This window comes from Podarcis tiliguerta (assembly GCF_965153285.1).
Source record: "Podarcis tiliguerta genome assembly, chromosome: 7".
Taxonomy (NCBI): Eukaryota; Metazoa; Chordata; class Lepidosauria; order Squamata; family Lacertidae; genus Podarcis; species Podarcis tiliguerta.
The window spans coordinates 32,254,017-32,273,920 of NC_139540.1; the positions used below are offsets into that span (position 1 = coordinate 32,254,017).

At 40.2% G+C, this 19,904-nt stretch overlaps 1 protein-coding gene across 4 annotated transcripts in view; it reads left to right on the forward strand.

Annotated features, from left to right (window-relative positions):
- TRPA1 (transient receptor potential cation channel subfamily A member 1) overlaps window positions 1-19,904 on the forward strand; it is a gene marked incomplete at its 5' end in the record, with an annotated part of 180,366 nt that overhangs the window by 18,917 nt on the left and 141,545 nt on the right. For 2 of the 4 annotated variants that reach the window (XM_083450929.1, XM_083450930.1), the window contains 12 exons: window positions 237-335; window positions 1,052-1,122; window positions 1,630-1,771; window positions 1,956-2,045; window positions 2,989-3,158; window positions 3,569-3,698; window positions 4,173-4,355; window positions 7,304-7,372; window positions 7,509-7,619; window positions 7,890-7,987; window positions 8,837-8,988; window positions 12,131-14,093. In XM_083450929.1, the coding sequence (XP_083307055.1) occupies window positions 237-335; window positions 1,052-1,122; window positions 1,630-1,771; window positions 1,956-2,045; window positions 2,989-3,158; window positions 3,569-3,698; window positions 4,173-4,355; window positions 7,304-7,372; window positions 7,509-7,619; window positions 7,890-7,987; window positions 8,837-8,988; window positions 12,131-12,141 (1,326 nt within the window). In that variant the 3' untranslated portion in view covers window positions 12,142-14,093. Of the gene's footprint in view, window positions 1-236; window positions 336-1,051; window positions 1,123-1,629; window positions 1,772-1,955; window positions 2,046-2,988; window positions 3,159-3,568; window positions 3,699-4,172; window positions 4,356-7,303; window positions 7,373-7,508; window positions 7,620-7,889; window positions 7,988-8,836; window positions 11,750-12,130; window positions 14,094-19,904 lie in introns of those variants that run through there. The other 2 variants (XR_014513869.1, XM_083450928.1) reach the window with 2 other exon arrangements.

Below are 19,904 nucleotides of genomic sequence, written 5' to 3' on the forward strand. Positions count from 1 at the left end.
TAGTTTTTATCATGAGTTTATTTGTGTCTAGTAATGCATTGTTTTCATATGCTAAACAAAGATATAACCATATTGGCTCATATGAACTCAAATTTGAGTGTATATTTTAGAGAATATTCAAATTTTAGTAGACAGTGCTTACACCTTTTCATGGCTTGCTTCAAAGGCATATAGGAATATACCGTTCTTTGTTGTTGAAAGTTAAGCTGAGATGATCCTTCTTCATACTTGTATAGGTTGAATATAACTTCAGATATCTTCAGTGCCCACTGAAGCTTACCAAGAAATTAAAAGAAGATGATGATATTGTGTATGAGCCACTTATCACTCTTAATGTAAGCTATGCTAATGTGATTTCAAACCTACTACTTCATTTTGTTTTGTTTACTTTATATTATATTTATTTTAAACTATTTTTATTAACTGTTTTTTCCAATTTCTTAAGTGGCTGAGTTGTTGCCAGTCACCCAACCAACACCCACTTTTTATGACTCCCTCCAGCCTACTGCAACCCTCCGTGCTATATCCCAGACAATTCAAGAGGGTCCCACAACCCTCAGGAGACCTTTTGGGGGGACATGGAGGTCTTCAATGGGTGCATTAGCAAAAATTGGTGGTTCCACTTAGCACATGTGGAAGCTCTTTCCTCTAGAGCAAAGCCACTCTTGGTTCTATCTCAATTTGTTTGAAGCAACATTTTCTTAATTAATAACATATCATTTAAGACATTCGGTTTGATATTTATCCTGACTGTCTGCATCAGGATAAACATGATTTGAATGATGTTTTAACTCTTGGGAGAATGTGAGGCTTCCATCAGTATTTTCTCTTCCTGGAGTATAAACTGGTAATTTTCAACACTTAAATATTTTTCACATTTTTAAAATAAAGATACCACACTGTGATGTTTAAAGATGTGTGTGTGTTAGTGTACACACATATATGTTTTCCCTGAACCTATGAAGCAGTTAAGAGATACCTTTCAGTTACAATATTAGCTTGAAAATATTTAATTGCATAAATGGACAATCTATATCTCCCCCCACCCCAGGCCATGGTCCGTCATAATCGTGTTGAACTGCTCAGCCATCCTGTCTGTACAGAATATTTACTCATGAAATGGTAGGTATTTGTATTACTAGGATTCCACTGTTCCACTAATTTTGTTCTTACTAAGGTTCATTGGCAGAGAGAAATCTCCACTGAGATTTCCAGTGCACGGACATAGGATTTGTAGGAGCTATATAACCAGTATATCAAGCTTCCCGCAAACATCATGTACATAAATTGTATTTATGCATATTCCATTAATTTAAGGGAAAATGAAAGCTGCTTTCAAGCTGGCAGAGACGTCTAATCCTTGGTGTTGAGTTTTACCTGGGTGGGGGAAGGGGGGCGGAATCCTATTTATGCTTTCCCCCAGTGGCATACAAAATATTGACCTTTGATAATACTACGAAAATACGCATTGTGACCATTTTAGGCGCATCCAACTGATGCGCAGTCACTGATGCGTGGGTCCATTTGGATTATACACACTCCAAAAATGTGGGGGGGGGGGTGCAGGGAAAGGAACTCCTGTGTGAAATGGTCACCGTCTATAATACCAAATTAAATTTTGCTTTACAGGATGGCCTATGGGTTTCGAGCACATCTCATGAATCTAGCTGTGTATTGTCTTGGCTTAATGCCTCTAACGCTCCTGATCATCCACATAGAACCAGAGGGGTCTTCCAACAGAACTGTTAAAGCAGGGCCTTTTGAGAATAAGGTATCATTTTAATTTGTTGCATTGGGACAGTGGCTGTATCTTTCGCCATGGCAGTAAGGCTGGGAGTGACTGCAAACTTTTGAAAACTCTGTGTGGGGGTGGTGGACAGCGCCCCTTGCGACTAAAATAATATTAAAGAAAACAGATGTCTCACCATTTACAATATTTCTTTTTTCCATTTCAGAGATCATACTTCACAAAAGTGTGCATGTGTTTAGTTTTTATCATGAGCTTATTTGGGATCTGCAAAGAAATAATACAACTCTTCCAACAGGTATGTATATATGGGATCCTCCTATTAGAGGGTCCTGGTTGTGCGGGGGCCCTGGGACTTCACCCATAGGGGTTAATTGGTGGGGGGAGTAGCTAGAGCCCTGGCCATAGCCCCTGGATCACGCCAGGCTGCTTTAGCCAATCGCCAGATGTTGGCGTGATCCCAGGGGCTTTAAAAGGCGGCAGTGTGACGCAAGTAGGGGCACTTGTGTTGTGCTGCCAAACACCTGCCCTCCCTCCCTAGAATTAGGTAGTTTCGTCTGGCCTTGCTTTGATTTGGGTCGCCTGTTTTGGAACAGGGGCTGGGTAGGAATTTTTTCCGTTTGGCAAATTAGCTCTAGCCACTTGGTTTTTGCCTACCCCTTAGCAATCGACACAACGGTTAGGCATTGGTGCAGTTAGGTAGCGGTTAGGCATTGGTGCAGTTGGATTGTGGGGAGGGGAGGTGTGATTATCACCTGCCCCTGCAGGAACTGGGTATTCCATTAAAGGAAGCTGGGTGTCCTGGATCTCGTCCGAAGCCCGCTTGAGGGGCTAGGGCCATGCCAGGACCACAGGAACCCTGGGGTGAGCTTCGGTTGGTCCGCATCGACGTTGCTCCCTCATTTGGTTTACCCCATTGGACTGCCACCCAGAGAGGTGGAGTCAGTTATAGTCGGGAGTCAGTGCCTAAGCCAATACTGCTCACGTGATTGTAATTCAATAATGTTGTGGCCAAAATTTGCCCCAAAACTTAAAACTAAAATATGTGTCTGAGTGAAGTTATTTCTGGGGGTGGGTCCTGGGGGCCTTCCTTTCACATTTCTTGAAATGTTTTTTAATGTGCAGTTAAAACAAAGTTCTGCCTTTTATCCTCCTTCACGACACAGAGAGAACATGAGGTGTCATCTGTTTTAATTCATTTTTGACAGTGTTAACACCTATTTTTGTCTTTTATACTCTAGAAACTTAAGTATCTCTTGGATTATTCGAATCTCCTCGACTGGACAATATATACTACAAACATCATTTTTGTATCATCTTTATTTATTCAACTTCCAGTTCGTTTGCAGTGGGAGTGTGGTGCAATTGCTATATTCTTGTCTTGGATGAATTTCTTGCTATATCTGCAAAGGTAAACTATAGTGCTCACTCTACGACAATGTATATGGCTAGAGTTGACTGTGAACCAGGGATGAGGGAGCTACCTCATCTCACATGGTATCAGTCAGCAAGGCCAATGAGTCAAGATGTTGGGAACTGAAGTCTGACATCAGCTGGAGGGTCGTAGGGGCCCTTAACCCTGATGGAGAGATAGAGTCACCTAGGTTAAAAAATGCTATTTCTACCGAAGGACTCAACCACTATGGAAACCGTATATGGAGGCCTAGATCTTAATTACTAGATTGGGCCAGTTATCAGTGACAGTTTGTCAGCTTCCTTCACAGAAGCATAATATGTTGGTGCTATACATATAGCTGGTTTATATATATGTATATATATAAGAAGATTGTTAATTATGGTTTTTTTTCTATATATACCTAGATTTGAGAATTATGGAATATATGTTGTGATGTTTTGGGAAATTTTGAGGACGTTGATCCGGATCATCATTGTCTTCTTCTTCTTGATGTTAGCCTTTGGGCTCAGCTTCCATGTTCTTCTCGGTTCACAGGTTAGAAATGTCACCATTGTGTAATACTTTGTTTATTAGAAATAGAAATTACATTTATTTACAAAAAATTTTTTAGCAACAATGCATAATATTATGAAAACTCTTCTGTGTGTTTTGCACTGGACAGTCATAAATTCTGGGACTAATGGCCATAAGGTTGATGCCTTTATTATTTCAGGCACTTGAACAACAACAACAATTTATACCCATCTGACTGGGTTGCCACTCTGGGGCAGCTCTCAAATAAATATTAAAAACACAATGAAACATAATAAATGAGATATACTGCTGGAAGGAACTTGTATTCCAAACACTGGAAATGATTTTTTGCACTCTTCTGTTAAAAGTGATTGTTGTTTAGTTGCTTTATGGATTTCCTCTCTTTGAAAAAAAAAGTTTGATCTTAAAGCTATTTCACATGATGCCATATGTATTTTATGTCTCCTTTTTCTCCTTTTGAAAATTTCTTTGTAGGAAACATATGGCACTCCATATCTTTCTGTAATGCAGACATTTGCCATGATGCTAGGAGATATCAATTATCGTGAAGCTTTCCTTGAACCAATGCTTTCCGATCATCTGCCATATCCATTCCTGAGTTTTGCAATGCTTGTTATCTTCTCTCTCCTTATTCCAATCCTTCTTATGAACTTGTTGGTAAGAATTCAAGTTTCAAGTTTTATTGCGGCAAAAGCCAGTAACACTAAACACCATAAGATCAGACAAAGGGAAATCAACAATGACATCAGAAAAGAGAGAGGGGGGGAAAAAAAGATTACACAAGGGAACTTCGCAGTGTGTCATTCAACAGAGGAGATTTACGCTTCCTGATTACTAAAGTGCAAAATTTGGCACTTTAGTAATCACTTTATGAGGTGGTAAGAATTAAATGTGTTAAATATGGAAGCTGGTGTTATGGCCAAACTGCTTGCATATCTGTCTGTCTGTCTATCTCTCTAACTTGTATGTGAGAGACAGGGATAAATTTTCTTTCAGAAAATATTACAGATGGAGTAGATGGCAGCATTGACAATTTTTGCGTTTTGGCTTGATGTAGGCAGACAAATCCACAGTCTTGCATTTACTGCTTCAGAGGAGGCTGACTTGTACAAGGTCAGGCTAATTGTCACTGTAATCTTTTCAGCACCTGCTAGAAACACTTTTCTTTAGAAAAGTCTACACAGATATTTAGAAAGTTGATGCTAGTTTCCATCTGTTTTTAGTTTATTGCTATTTTATTTATTGTATTGGTCACTTTATTTTTGCGAAAGGCAATTCAAAGCGAATCACACCCAAAGCACAAACAAACCCAAAACCCTGTATACATTAATTCTGATCAAAAGAAAGGCTAACAAGAGAGAATTCAAAATTTAATATTATAACAATTCAAAACAATAAGAAATTGCTATCTAAAACATATAATCTCTTACCGGACTGGGAATTGATGGATGAAGAAGTGAAAGAAACAATGATCAAATGAGCCCAAGATGTCGGACATACTATTTATCTAGAGCAATGGGAGAAACTCTGACGAGAAGATATTCAATTTACCGCCTCATATACAATTAAAGAAAATTTTATCAAGATGTTCCATAGGTGGTATTTAACACCAGTTAAGTTGGCAGAGATATATAAATTGAAATCCAATCTCTGTTGGAGATGTGGCAAAGAAATAGGAACAACAATAGATATGTGGTGGAGGTGTGAGGAAATTAAGAAATTCTGGACAGTAATACATGAAGAATTAAAGAAGATGTTGAAAATATCAATAATTTAAAAACCAGAGATATATCTTCTTGGATTGATAGGGGAAGAGATACCACGGGGGGGGGGATCTTCTTATACACAAGTACAGCAGCTAGAGTAGTGATTGTGGCTAAATGGAAATCACAAACTCTACCTTTAAGGGAGGAATGGATTTGTAAGTTAAATGAATACTTAGCTTTGGCAAAGTTAACAGCTATGATAAGAAATGCTTCGATGAATATATGGAAAAATATTGCTCAAAAAAAGATATGCTAATATGCCTAGATTAAAAATGCAAAGTATTTAAATTAATGCAAGTTAATAAGGAAGGACAATAAGAATATATAGATGAATCAAGAAGTATGTCGAATGCAAAGATAAATGTAATTTCAAAATGTAGAGGAAATCGAGAGGGGGTAGAGGGAAGCGGGAGGGACAAAAGAATACGATGTTTGATTGAGGATGTAAGTGATAAATATGTGTAGGGATGGGGTTGCCATGGTGAAGACTTTGTTTTATTTGCCATATGATGTAATATGGAAGTAAATAACCAAAGGGTTTAAAAAACACACCAAAAAACCCCCTGTATACATTAGAACAAAGAGAGAGAAAATACATTGAAAATACATTGAAAACATCCCTCCCATTTAAACTTTTTAAATTCTTAAATTATTGTTGTTAATTCTTCTTACTGGTTTTGTTTTATCTTTTCTGAAAACTGCTTTGAGCAATTTTTCTGTTTTTACAATCATACAGTGTAGAAATTTTACAAAATAAAATACCGTATTTTTTGCACCATAACACTCACTTTTTTCCTCCTAGAAAGTAAGGGGAAATGTCTGTGCGTGTTATGGAGTGAATGCCTACGGGTGGCGGGGGGGATCTGCTGCAGTTGTGAGCAGAGGATCCATGGTTCCCCTTCCTTCCCTCCTCCGTGGCTCGCTTTGAAACAGCAAAGCGGGAGAAGAGTCGCTGAGTGGGGAGGAGAGAGGGACAGAGAGCCTGCTTGCTTTAAAGGAGCAAAGCGGGAGAGGAGAGGAGCCGCTTACACGAGTGTAGGCGGCTCCTGTCCGGTTGGCTCCTTTAAAGCAAGCAGGCTCTCTGTCCCTCTTTCCTCGCCACTCTGCTCGCTAAATAGCATTATTTGCAGCATCCTTCTCCACAAACCCCATGCGTGCTCCTTGTCCCTTGAGTGCTTTTCCTTCCCTCCCCACTTAAAACGTGGTTACAAAGCACGGATCCACATGGATCCTCAGGATTTTTGCACTGGGTCACCCCAAATTCACCATCAGATCACATAGCATGTCCATGGCTACATCTTGCACCAAAAAAATCATGCACCCACTGTTGCCTGGGGTCGCGGTGGTGCAGAAACATGGTTACAAAGCATGGATCCACATGGATCCTCAGGATTTTTGCACTGGGCTACTCCAAACTCACTGTCAGATCACATGTCTGTGGCCACAGCATGAACCACAAAAATCATACATCCACTGTCTCGTTTAGAATATTTTTTTCTTGTTTTCCTCCTCTAAAAACTATGTGCGTGTTATGGTCTGGTACGTGTTATAGAACGAAAAATATGGTAAATAAAACTGTGAATGCCACCAGATAAAGCTGTGGTATTATGCGAAAATGCTTCCTAAATCTGGATGCGAGCAAATGCTTTGTTTCACTGCAACATAATTACATGAAGTGGTATACTGTAAGGTTATTTTTAATTTTGAAAACCTAATTCCTTATATATTTGGGAATAATTTATTTCCTTTCAGAAATAATGTTAATGTGGAACAGAATGGATATTCAGGAAAAGCATGGGAATCAAAATGGCCTTGTTAACTCTGCTTTGTGTTTTATAGATTGGCTTGGCTGTTGGTGACATTGCAGAGGTACAGAAATTTGCAGCACTGAAAAGAATAGCAATGCAGGTTTGTGACAGACATTCTGGCTATTATGTTCATTGCAATGGGTGAAACTTTCCTTTGGGATAACATTGAATTAGAATTGAGAAATACCTTGATTTATTCTGAGCTAATTCATGTTAAATGTGGTCATTTTGTTTAGGTCAGTCTTCACACAAATTTGGAGAAGAAACTGCCATACTGGTTTCTCAGCAGAGTTGACCAGGATTCAATCACTGTGTATCCTAATAGGCCGAGATATTGTGGATTTATGGTAAGATGGATGAATAATTCCTTCTAAATTGTACTATGTGTCCTATGCATTCATCCAAACATATACACACAAGAGAAGGGGGGTGAAAGTTGATTACTTAATTTAATATGTCTTCTCCTACTCAAATTAATACAGAAAACTGAACTCAGTCTCTCTGGGAAAACTCCTAATTCTTGGTGATGCCACCAAAATTCATATTTTCTCACTCCGAAACTGCAAATCTTCATAATGTGAACAAATTCTATGAATTTTTGTTTTTTGTTTTTGCAGAGTGTGTTTCAATATTGCTTTGGCTGCAATGATATAGCAGCAAATACACAGAATGCTGACACATCTTTGGAACTAGAAGTATTGAAACAGAAGTACAGGTATTTTTTATTGGGTATTTCTTCTGCTTTCTAAATGTTTGTACAAAGAAAAAAAAGTAGTCAGGTTTTAGTTAATGCCAGTGTTATGGTGTTATGGCTTACTTGCAGCCATTATAGAATTACTTGTCAGAATCTACATCTCATTGTAAGCCTTATTTACCAGGATGAAGATAGCAAGCTACTGCAGAGTTTTTTAAACATCTTTCTCAGAATCATGCCCCAAAGAAAAAGCAAAGATTGGCAGGCCACATTAAAAGTTGTTTATTATTATTAGTAGTAGTATTAGTATTAGTATTAGTATTGCTGTTCTGTTACTCCCCCCACCACCAACCCACATTCTTGGCTGAAGAAGATACAGGTTGCACCATTTCCACTTTTTGGCCTACAGGACATCTAAAAATGACTAAGGAGAGGGGCGAAAAACAAGGAATTTTCCATGCCTTCCATAGTGCATGCTTTAATACAGCTTTGGAAGCACAGGATTAAAACAACCACTGTCCTGGTTAAAAATGAAAAAAGATATTCTGCATCCTATGAAAGGAATAGCAAAATGCCCTTGAGAAAGATCATCAGCATTGCAATGCATTGTTCATACTACTAAATAGTTAATCCATTTGCCTGCAGATATTTCCCTTTCTGTTTTTTCACTGTGGATTGATGCAGTTCTCTGGATCAGAATTAAATTAAAATAGCCTAAAATATAGAAATAGCATAGCTTAAAGTAGTATAAGTACACTTTAAGTATTTTTTTTTCCTTTTCAAGAGATGAATGAAGTATATTTAAAGTTTTTTTTGTATTTAATGTTATGAAGAGTTCTGCATCCTAATATATGTCTTTTTGTGTTTTAGGCTTAAAGATATTGCAGCACTTATGGAGAAACAGCATGACCTCCTTAAACTGGTTGTTCAAAAAATGGAAATCATATCTGAGGCTGAGGATGAAGACACAAATGATCTATTCCAGCACAAATTTAGGAAGAAGCAATTGGAGCATAAAAACAGTAAATGGGATACAGTATTAAAGGCAGTGAAATGCAAACCTCCCGAGATCTAGGGCTGCCCTGAGCAGCAGCTGAGGGAGGTGGCTTCAGGCAGGAATCATTCACCACATGTGAGGCAAGGAAGAGAGGAGATGAAAGTTTGCCCTTTATCCAAACCATCCAGGTGTAGCAGTGAGGGTATCCTGGGCAGCGCTATGCAAATGTATAGTTGCTGACTAGCAGACCCCGTAGTCTTCTCTGTTTTAATCATCCTAACTAGTCAGCAACTACTTGCCTGTAGGATGCTATCCCTACCTCACGGTTTCTCTGTGATGGCTTTTGCTAAGAGTGAGCTTAGCACTATTCAAGCATACTTGCTTGCACTTCGTTGTCTAAAATACTCCTTCCCTCCTGGCTGCCTTCTGATGGCTATGTTTGAAAACTGGCTATCCTTCCTACTTATCAGAGGCTGCTGGTTCCTGCCAGAAAACCACTTCACTAGCTACCTCTGGCTGTAGCGAAAACTCTGTTTGAATGTTGTTATACTTCATGTCTATATATTTCTGCCTCAGCTATTGCTAAAGAGAGGGCCTCTTCTTTTCCAGTTGCATGGTTATAATAATACTAATGGAGTTTGCATAATGTAAAGAGAGATGTTCTCGGCCAGAGAGTGTGTTAAATACCTCTTAACTCTTTATCTTATCACGTGTAGCATGAACACAAACAAAGAGGATAAGCAATGATTTAATGTAGCAAATAGCTGGTTCATAGAATACTCAGTCAGCACAAGTCCCAGTTAAATCACTGGAGCATCTCAAAGTATACGTGTAAGAAGTATATGAATAGGAAGTACAGTTGACTTGCAACTTGTGCAATTGCAGCTTTACATATTTGGTGGCCTGCCGTAATCGCACAGATATAATGCATGCAAGGCGGAGAGCTAAAAAAAATCTTTCCACACCAGGTTTTCCTGCAGTGGAGAGCTTATTTAATGGCTCTGGGAAGCTCTTGTGTATGATCTGGGAAGGTCTCGCAAGATATTGTAAACTGCCTTGTGTATAAAGGTAAAGGGACCCCTGACCATTAGGTCCAGTCGTGACCAGAAAGGCAGCTTACAAATTAAAAGTGAAATGAAATCTCGCAAATGTCTCCAGAGTCAGTTAAGCAAGACAGAGAGTTTGTTACACACGTAACAGAGCACAGAACAAGGTAGTACATTCCTTCAGTATCCCTTCCTCAAAGCACTGTGATTGAAGAGCTCCAAACAGCCTTTCTCAACCTGTGGGTCCCCAAATGTTGTTGAACTACAATTCCCATCACCCCTAGCTAGCAAGGCCAGAGCTCACGGATGATGGGAGTTGTAGTCCAACAACATCTGGGGACCCACAGGTTGAGAACTGATGATTCCAGCCAGTCACAAAATAGATCTCCAACCTGCCTTCCTATGCCGGCATCATCTGTTTTTTCCAAGCAGGAGATGGAATGCTTCAATTTTTGCAGACACAACGTCTGCAGGTGGTTTTATTTTTAGACTATCAGAACCTCTTAATTTCCTTATATAGTTTCAGAAGTGGTTTAGAGAGATCCTGCTTCAGCTCAAACAAGCCCCAAATCTGTACAAAGCAGCCTCCTCAGTATATAGCTCAGAATTCATCCAGATCTAATGCCCATTCCAATGCATACACTTGGATTTATTGTATATTGATTTAAATTTGTGTATGATCCAGTTGCTGCTTTTCACTCTCACTGCTGTCCATGGGATAGTCAAACCCTCTGCTTAGCTCTCAATCCATTGGACTTTAAGGGTGGAATCCTGTGAACACTTACGCATAAGTAAGCCCCACTGAAATGGGAGGGTGTGGCAAAGTATAAACTTCTGAAATAGTAAATGCTACTTTAGGAAGGCACATTTTTGTTCTCTGTCATTTCTGGCAGCCCCAGTCATTTCATTTTCTATTCATTATAGCCTCATTCAATTTTCCTTACTAAGTTAATCACGGTGGATTCCTAGCTTGTCTCCCAAAGCGTTTAGTGTTTTCCATTCCAAATGCTATGAAATATTCAGGTGTAGTAAGGCCGTCAGCCCTGCCATGATTCGGACAGATTGGATAAATGCCCCCCCCCCCCATTTCACAAGCAATTAAAAAGGGTTGTTGTCTTCAGCATGGAAGACTTTATTCTTCAGATTGGACAGTTTTCGTGTACTTAGTGCACAATACCTTCTCCCTTCCCTGCACACAGTTCTCTCAATGTTTCAGTTTTCTAAACAACGGGATGTTTCAGAACTGTGTCTTGTGAGAACTGATTGAAAGCACAGTAATATTAATGAATGGGAGAAACTAATCAAAAGGATTTTCATTCATTTGTCCCATCTGTTTCTATTTTTCAGTCATTTCTCATGATACTTGGAAACTAATGGGGCTCATTCATTTGTTTTTTCATTTGTTTTTGGGGGGAATTGCACCCCTAGTTAAAATGACTAAATGCATATTTATCTGTGGGACACAATAACATAGAAACAGAACACTGAAGTACAAAGGAATATGGAATTAAATTGGGGCATGTATTCGCTTGATTAACAATCTAATGCAGCTTGCTTAAATCTCACTTGTTTTATCTTAAGCACAGGCTCTGCTGTATCACAATTACATGAAGTAACCTATTAAGCATGGGCTAAAATAATATGTCAGTCTGTGTTGCTATTAACCATTGTTGAAACTGTGTAGCATTCTTCCTTTTCCATAAAGATCTCAATAAAACTGTCTTTGCCTACACCTAACAACTGTCATTCATTCATTCCCTTTTGTGATTACATATGTGATTTGTTATAGCATTTATAGATTGCATTATTTCTTCTCTTTGTGGAAATGATTGCCAGATAGATATAGATGGCTATCTTAAATAGCACAGCTCTGCTCTTTTTAAAAGTGTAAGGAAATTTCTGTTCGACTTTCAGAAATTCACATGGAGGGTGGATCTTTCGAAGTGACCAGAGGTCAAACTCTGCCTGCCTATGCAATGCTATGCCTGCCTTTGCAATGCTATGCAATGCTATGCAAAGAAGGATTCTATCCTAGTGGTCTTCCTGGTATGCTGCCTTTTCATGAACAGGAAGAGTTTGACAATGTGACATTCTCGCCTCTCATTTGCCCAATTCTACTAGATCTAAAGTAAGAACATAAGACGAGCCCTTTTGGATCAGGCCAATGGCCCAACTAGTCCAGCATCCTGTTCTCACAGTGACTAACCAGATGCCTATGGGAAGCCAGCAAGCAGAAACTGGGGGCAAGAGCATCCCCTGTACTTGTGATGCTCCTCAGCTGCTATTCAGAGGATTACTAAATTCCTGCTCCTCCAGTGTGAACTCTTGCATTAAGTGAACTGGGCTAAGAAGCTGAAGGATCTTTATCATCTATGTGCTCTCCTGGCCTTGCTAGCACGGGGACAACATCCCTAATGTTCATTTGCAAAGCCTTTGCAATTCAAGGTATCCAAGTAGCTACAGACAGGATGTGCTCATGCACCAGGTATCTACAGCTCTGTTGCGCTAGCACAGCTGCGTCTGGTGAAGTGAGTTTGTGAAAGTGGAAATGGTTATTTGCAGTGTTGACAGTCCATCATAACAACACTAGAGGGCAGTGAGTGCTAGTATTTTTTTTATGGGATATTATCTGTCCATTATAACATTTGTTTGGATGAAGAAAGGACCGAGTGCCTTAACCTTAGTAGTGGAATAAGCTACAGTTTTACTAGCCGATATTCCAAGGCACAAAACGCAGTGACATTTGACACTTCTAGGGAAAGTGTGTAGGAGTGAGCCCTTTTACCATGTCCCAACTATTTGCTGGTACATATGTTTTCTTTTTTCTTTAAGCAAGTGATTTGGAACGGTTTGTTTTTGTTCTGCTTTTGTCTCACTCATGAAGCAGCTGTCATGGAGGCTGAGAACATGCATAACACTCTGTAGCCCTCGCCACCCCCAGATGCATATCTAAAGTTAACCTCAGAGCCACTGCTTGGATTTGGCTGACAGAGAAGACCGTTTCATTTGGTGGTGTTAGCAGCTTCCTAAAGCTCCAAGTGGTTCTGTTTTATTTACTGAGACCTAGACACAGAAGTTTCACAGCTCAGGAATATGTACAGCAACTATTTTTCCACAGTTCAAGGTAACCACACAGCTTGGAAACCCTCAGCACAACTGCAGGCCTCAGTGTTGTCTGGCTCCGGCACACTAGTGTTGCTGAGGGAACAAGGAAACACAAAATAATTTCATATTATTTGAAAATCATTTTCAAAATCTACTTGCGCCTGTATTTTAAAGGTACTATAAATATTAATTTCCAAATATTACGTGATACACATATATAACAAAACAGATTAGCATTCAACATGCCAATATTTCTTTAAAAATAGTCAGATTGTGTTATTCCCTGCAAAGCCTCCTGAGGGTTAAGACCAGCAGATGTCTTGGTAGTGAAGGAGAAGTGTCCTGGGAGAGGGCATTCTCTGTGGCAGTCATGGAATTCCTTCCCCACAAAGATGTGTTTGGTTTCTTCAATATGCAGCTTTTTGACTCCTGAGATCAGGGGCGGCTCTACTCTGAAGCTTAAGCTTCAGGGCCCCTAATCCCAGTGGGGCCCCTGAAGCAACTCTAGCCTACATTGCTATAAAAAGTTTGCTTAATAAAGTGCCTCAGGCATGTATATAACATTTCCCTAATTTTCACTCTCTCCATAACTCGAAAACTAAAAGGCATAGGATTTTTTTTGTCCAGACCAGTGACTTTGATATGTGAGATAATCCAGTACAGCAATTTTAATCAAAATCTGACATGTAGTAGTTAATAAAAAAATTAAAAAGTGGTGACCTGTCATGGAATGACCCCCATTGAAGAAGATAACAGTGCTTACCCAGACCTCATTGCTGGTTGTGAAGGGGTCCCCATAACTGTTCAAGCTTCAGGGGCCTCCAAATGTCATTTTGCCAGTGCCTGAGATGTGTGTTTTCAGGTCCTATTCCTGCAACTGTACACTGTTTTAACTGTTTTAAATACTGAATTTTAAACTGTCGTATCCCACCTTGTGACCTGCTGGTGAATTGTGGATAATAAATGTAATAATAGTAAACGTTGCTATTATAATTATTATGGAACTGTAACATACGGGCAGTGCAACTCTTCCCACTGGCAAGCCATGCATAATATTACAAAAATGAGGTGAAGTCACTGCGCCAGTTGCATCACAGCATTCAGAAACACCTTAAAACTGTGTAGGGGCTGGACGAGGCAGACCTGGGTTGTGTCCTCTACCTCTCTGCCTCCTGAGCAATCTACCCTGGGGCAGGTGCATAGGCAGAGTAGACAAGAGCTCAGAGTAGACAAGAGAAAGGTTGTTTTCTGCTGCTCCAGAGAAGCAGACACGGAGCAATGGATCCAAACTACAAGAAAGAAGATTCCACCTAAACATTAGGAAGAACTTCCTGACAGTAAGAGCTGTTCGACAGTGGAATTTGCTGCCAAGGAGTGTGGTGGAGTCTCCTTCTTTGGAGGTCTTTAAGCAGAGGCTTGACAGCCATATGTCAGGAGTGCTCTGATGGTGTTTCCTGCTTGGCAGGGGGTTGGACTCGATGACCCTTGTGGTCTCTTCCAACTCTATGATTCTATGATTCTATGATCTCTGCAGATCTCGGGACTGGATTGCCCTCTAATGAATGGGTCAAAATAAGTTCCACTGAGGATTTTCTTTTGAGTCAAGTTAGATATGGCCAGGCCCACTGTTTGACCTACTTTATGAGGCTCACAATTAGACTTACTGAAGTCAATTTTTCAAGGTGCAAAATTACATTTTGAGCAGGCTTCCAATGCTAGGACAAATAACTGTAACACAACCCTTGGATAAACTGTTTTTTATTATGAGTGCCGGGGGTTGTAGGTTTGTTAGGGAACTCCTAACAGCACCCTTAATGAACTACAGTTCCCATGATTATTTGGGAGAAGGCATGAATGTTAAAGTGGTACAAGAGTGGTGTGGATGTGATCATACTCCCGTGACCCCTGACCCCTGGCAATGCTGGCTGGGGCTGATAGGATTTATTGTCCAAAACGTCTGGAAGGCATCAAGTTGCCACCCCTAGGCTATAGGCATACAGAGGATTATAAACTTTTTAAAGGATTAGAAATATATTTTACATGAAAACAATGTTGGAGACCAGCCATTTCTAGCATTGAACTACAGATAAAATTAGAAATAGTGTTATACAACATATTCTGAATAGAAATCCAACACTGTGTGAACCAATATGAAGGAATGCTATTATTCTAAATTCAGAAGAGTAAAATAAAATGTTTGCAGCATGCAACGAATTAGCAAATGCATATTTGTGACCTTGAAATGTCATACAAACTATTACAGAGCCCACAGAAGGAAAAGGAACCTACAATATTCTTACAATATTGGCGGGCTGGGTGGGTGGGGAATGCACCAATTAACAGAAGTGAAAACTAAACCCAACCTATATTCCCAAAGCAGACAGCTTAGAAAAACATTTGCATGACCCATGGTCATACAAAATAACCATAAAACTGCAGCCTCATGAATAAAGATAGCCAAGGAAAGAAGCAAAGGCTACAGGTCTCCCCCAAAAGGTGCATCAATATCTCCAGATGAAACCATGAGATTTGTTAAGATACGCATGCTTGGGGCCAAGTCAGGAATGGAAAAGGACTGCCTGATTTGCAAAAGATTAGGAAGGCAAACATCTCTACCACAATATCACCTAATTCATTGAAATAATACAATACGGAGATACATATTTCAATGGTTTTTGGTACAGGAGTGAAGCAAAAAATGAAGTGAAAGAAAGGGTTTGTATATAGATGGTCATTTACATCTATATACAAGGTGGGTCCTGCAAACTCACCACCATACGCCTGTAACCACTTGGTAAGCTGGTCATCCGTAAACTGGTCATCCATATTGTCCTGTCAAGTTGTGATGCAAATTCTACCTGGCTAATCAGAATTACAGGAAAGCAGGAGAGTGGTTTATCATCAATTGAAGGGAAATATAGATGACCTGCTAAGTGAGCGATTATATGCACTCTGTGAACAAGGTTGGTTCTACTATTAGGAAGAATGAGGTGGCAGCTTCAGGCAATCCCTCCCACTTCTCCTGAGCTCCAGCCATTTCCTTCCTCCTGAGTAGCTTCCTCAGAGGAGACAATGTTTGTGCCTTGCAAGCCCTTGCTGAGTGGTTATCATCAGCATTTAGAGACGAATGCTCAGTAAAATTGAGCTGAATGCAGAATCCCAGCTGGAGGAGCATCCCTGCATACAACCACACTGCATACAACAACTCTGGGTTTAGTAAAATATGAAATCTAATGTTTATTATAAACAATGCATGTTGATAGGAAAGATTGTAGTTCTATCTAGCTAAGGTGGAATGGCACTGAGCCATGATTGCTCTTGCATCTCAGCAAGAGAGAGCTCCAAATATGTTTGCTTTCTCATGGAGAAGAAGAAGAAGTTGGAGTGAGGACTGCAACTGTAAGATCTTGTCTGTGAGTCCTGGAAGACCTGCTTCTTGCTTGAAGGCCTCTTCCCACTTGGCTTGGGAGGGCAGGCCCCTGACTGACTTCAGCTACAAAAGCTGAGGTTGATTCTTGTAGCCCAGTCCAGCCTTGTGCAGGTCTACAATCTTGTCCCTGACATCCTTGGACAGCTCTTTGGTCTTGGTCATAGTGGCTACTTTGGAATCTGCTGGATTGATTGCTTCTGTCGACAGGTGTCTTTTGTACAGGTACTGTAACGAGCTAGGATTACAGGTAAGACCTCTCTCTTACAGCAGGTGCTTCTTATCTCAGCTCATTACATACAGTGAAGATACCAGGTAGCCTGACATCTGGCTGGTTGATAGGGGATCAAATACTTATTTCGCTCATTATAATGCACACCAATCTCTGACTTTTGTCTTCTGGGTTTCTGGGGGTTTGCCTGTTGTTATTCTGTTTCTCACAGCTACAATAAGCCTACCATTAAAATTATGGACTGGTCATTTCTTTGTCAGAGGGCAAATTTAACAGGGAATCAAATACTTTCCCCCCTCACTGTAGCAAGGGTCAGGTGCGGTGCTGAGGAACTAACAGCAAGGTGTTGAAGGACAGAGCACCACATGCCACATAATCTACCCAGCACCCCATGCTCTAGCCTGCTGGCCTCAGGTAGGGGTGGGCCTATCTGTCAATTGGGGTTCCTTGCAGTTTTTCCAAGTCTTCACATCAGTTCTCCACATTTCCATTTCAGTTTGAGATTTATTTATTTGTGAATGAAATGAAAACTCCACCAGCATTTTGGTATGAATCTATCCTAATAGGGGAGGTGTTTGTATGGAGCTTTGCTTAATGTACACATTTCTGCAAAGCAATTTCCCCACATGCAACACATTTGCCATTTTATCTGTGCCTTTTTATGCACACTTCACTCTAGTATATACATTTTTGCACACATTGCTTGACTGAAGAAAATTTGGAGGAGTGCAAATTTTGAAGGATGGCTCTTGTTTCCGTCTGAATATAGTTCCAGAAAATCTGAACTAAGTAAGTTTGCTGTTAAATGTGAACTGAGTCAAATTTCTCTGCCTTCAGGTGCAATGGAGGACACTGTCCTGGCTTAGTGCCAAAGGAAGACTGAACTGCCAGTGTGGCCAGCTTCAGTGGAGTCGGGGTTCACTCCAGGCAGCAAAATGTATTGGGGGTTGCGTTGCTGGGAACACGGCAAGTTATCCCATTCTGGGCTGTTCTTTGACTTCAGTCTCGCCCCCTCTGAAGCTGCAAGTAGCTGCAGAGGGGAACAAAAAATAGATACGAGCCCCTATCTTGTTTAGTTTTTTTCCTTCCATGGCTAATAGCAGCAGGGGAGGTTTGGTGTACTGGCACAGGGGAAATGATTCAGTCCCACGCCCGAATCCAAATTCAGTGCGCGCTCTCTCGCTCTCTCTGTCTCTCCACGTAATAAACACAGTAATCAGAGAACAAATGGCCCAGTGGTCAGCAACTAATGTATTCCTGGGTTGGGAGACCTGATCACAGATCTCCCATGTTATCTTGCCTTTGTACCAATATGCAAGATATGAGCCAGAACATGGGTGCCTTCTGCCTTAGGAGAACTTGCCCTTGGCCAGAAACTAGGGGTTGCTGAAAAAGGAGAATTCTGTTCCCATCCCTTATAGAAACTATGATTCATAGAAGCACGTACTTGTGAGTTTCATAGTCTTAAGTGCTTTCCTGAATCTGGGCCATAGATAATGAAGTCAGCCTTTGGAAAGGGAAGCGGGAAGCAAAGGCAGAGGGGATGATGAGGTGCAGGTGAATAATCTGTTGGTGCCTGAGCTGGAGACAAGCAACAAGGCTGGTTATTATTTTGATTTTCAGAAAAGAAGATGAGCAAAGATGTTGCTAATACCTCTCAGCAAAGTAAGAAAAGAGAGAGGCACATGCTGAGAGAGTTCAGAGTGGGGTCAATAAAACAAGAACACGAACCATGAGTCACAACTCCACTCTAGCTGAGCTGTAAAATCGACATCCAGCTATATGAATAAGCTCAACAAAACCTAATGAGTCCTGAGATGCTCATAAAGCAGGGAAGATCTCAAATGAAATCAATTTTTAAAATGTCACTATATGTGGACATTGGCTTTGTCTTTTCTGTTTTTTTCCTAGCTATTGTGACCGTTACAGTTGCCGCAATGAACATCAGTACTTTTTAAAAAACTAAAAAAACAAACCCAGACTAATTCACTGTAGCTTGAATCTATATGGATGGATGGGCATACCTGATTTTAAGCACATTTACTTGAAAATAAGTCCCACTGTAAACTTATGCTCAGAAATCAATAGCTGTTTGGTCATCTGAAGAAGTCCAGAATAGCTAAAAAAACCTGCAGACAATAACACAATAAAGTTAATTCAAGGGTACTGTATTCTGGATATGTGTGTGTGTGTGTGTGTGTGTGTGTGTATTCATACCTTTGTTCCACAACCAGGACCACTTTACCAGGTCAAAACTAAGGAAAATGTCACTATAGATCAGGTGTGGAGAACCTTTGGCCCTCCAGCTGTTGCTGAACTATAACTTCCACTAGCCCCAACAAATATTGTTAACAACCAATGACAATGGGAGTTGTAGTAGTTCCGCACACCTGCTCTATGGCAACATTTCCACCTCATAATAATGGCCGCAACAGTTCAAGTTGTGAGGGAATAAAATGGCCTGAAGTGACTCACCCTGTGGTGACTGATGGTACTCATTTGTGCATATAAAGTTACTGCAAGTGTGTCAGCATTCGTAATGTTTCCTCTATACATTAAAGTATATGGTAGGTGATGATTTCATAAAATGTACTGCAATTAAATTATCAGGTAGCCCAAAGGCAAGTAGGATATTCACAAACGTTTAATGTAGCAGAGTAGTAACAGGCAAGAAATGGACAACAGGTGGTAAAATGAATGGAGTGTGTGTGGTCCTTCATAAATCCTTTCTGAAAGTCTTCAGAGTCACAGATATTTGTGGCTGCCCTTATTTGGTCTAATGTTTCACATTGGCACTTCGAAGAAGCTGCCCAGCACACTCTTTTAGCAGGGGACTCAAACCAGTAAGAAGTCCACTTTTCAGAGGTGGGGATGGGAGATAAAGTTGGTTCATCTGACACTTTAACAGAAACTTCCTTAATCTGTGCTCCCCAAAACAATACGGGGAACAAAACACAGCTATGCTTTGAAATGTGCACTTCACCAAATTTTGTTATGCAGTTCTCCAACCCAAAACTCTGTACAAAAGTGTGTTTATCTTAGAGGAAAGCGGTGATGCATACAGTATATTAGTGAAAATAACTCACAAAAATGCATTTTATTAGTAGACGTTGCTTGCAAAAACATGTATA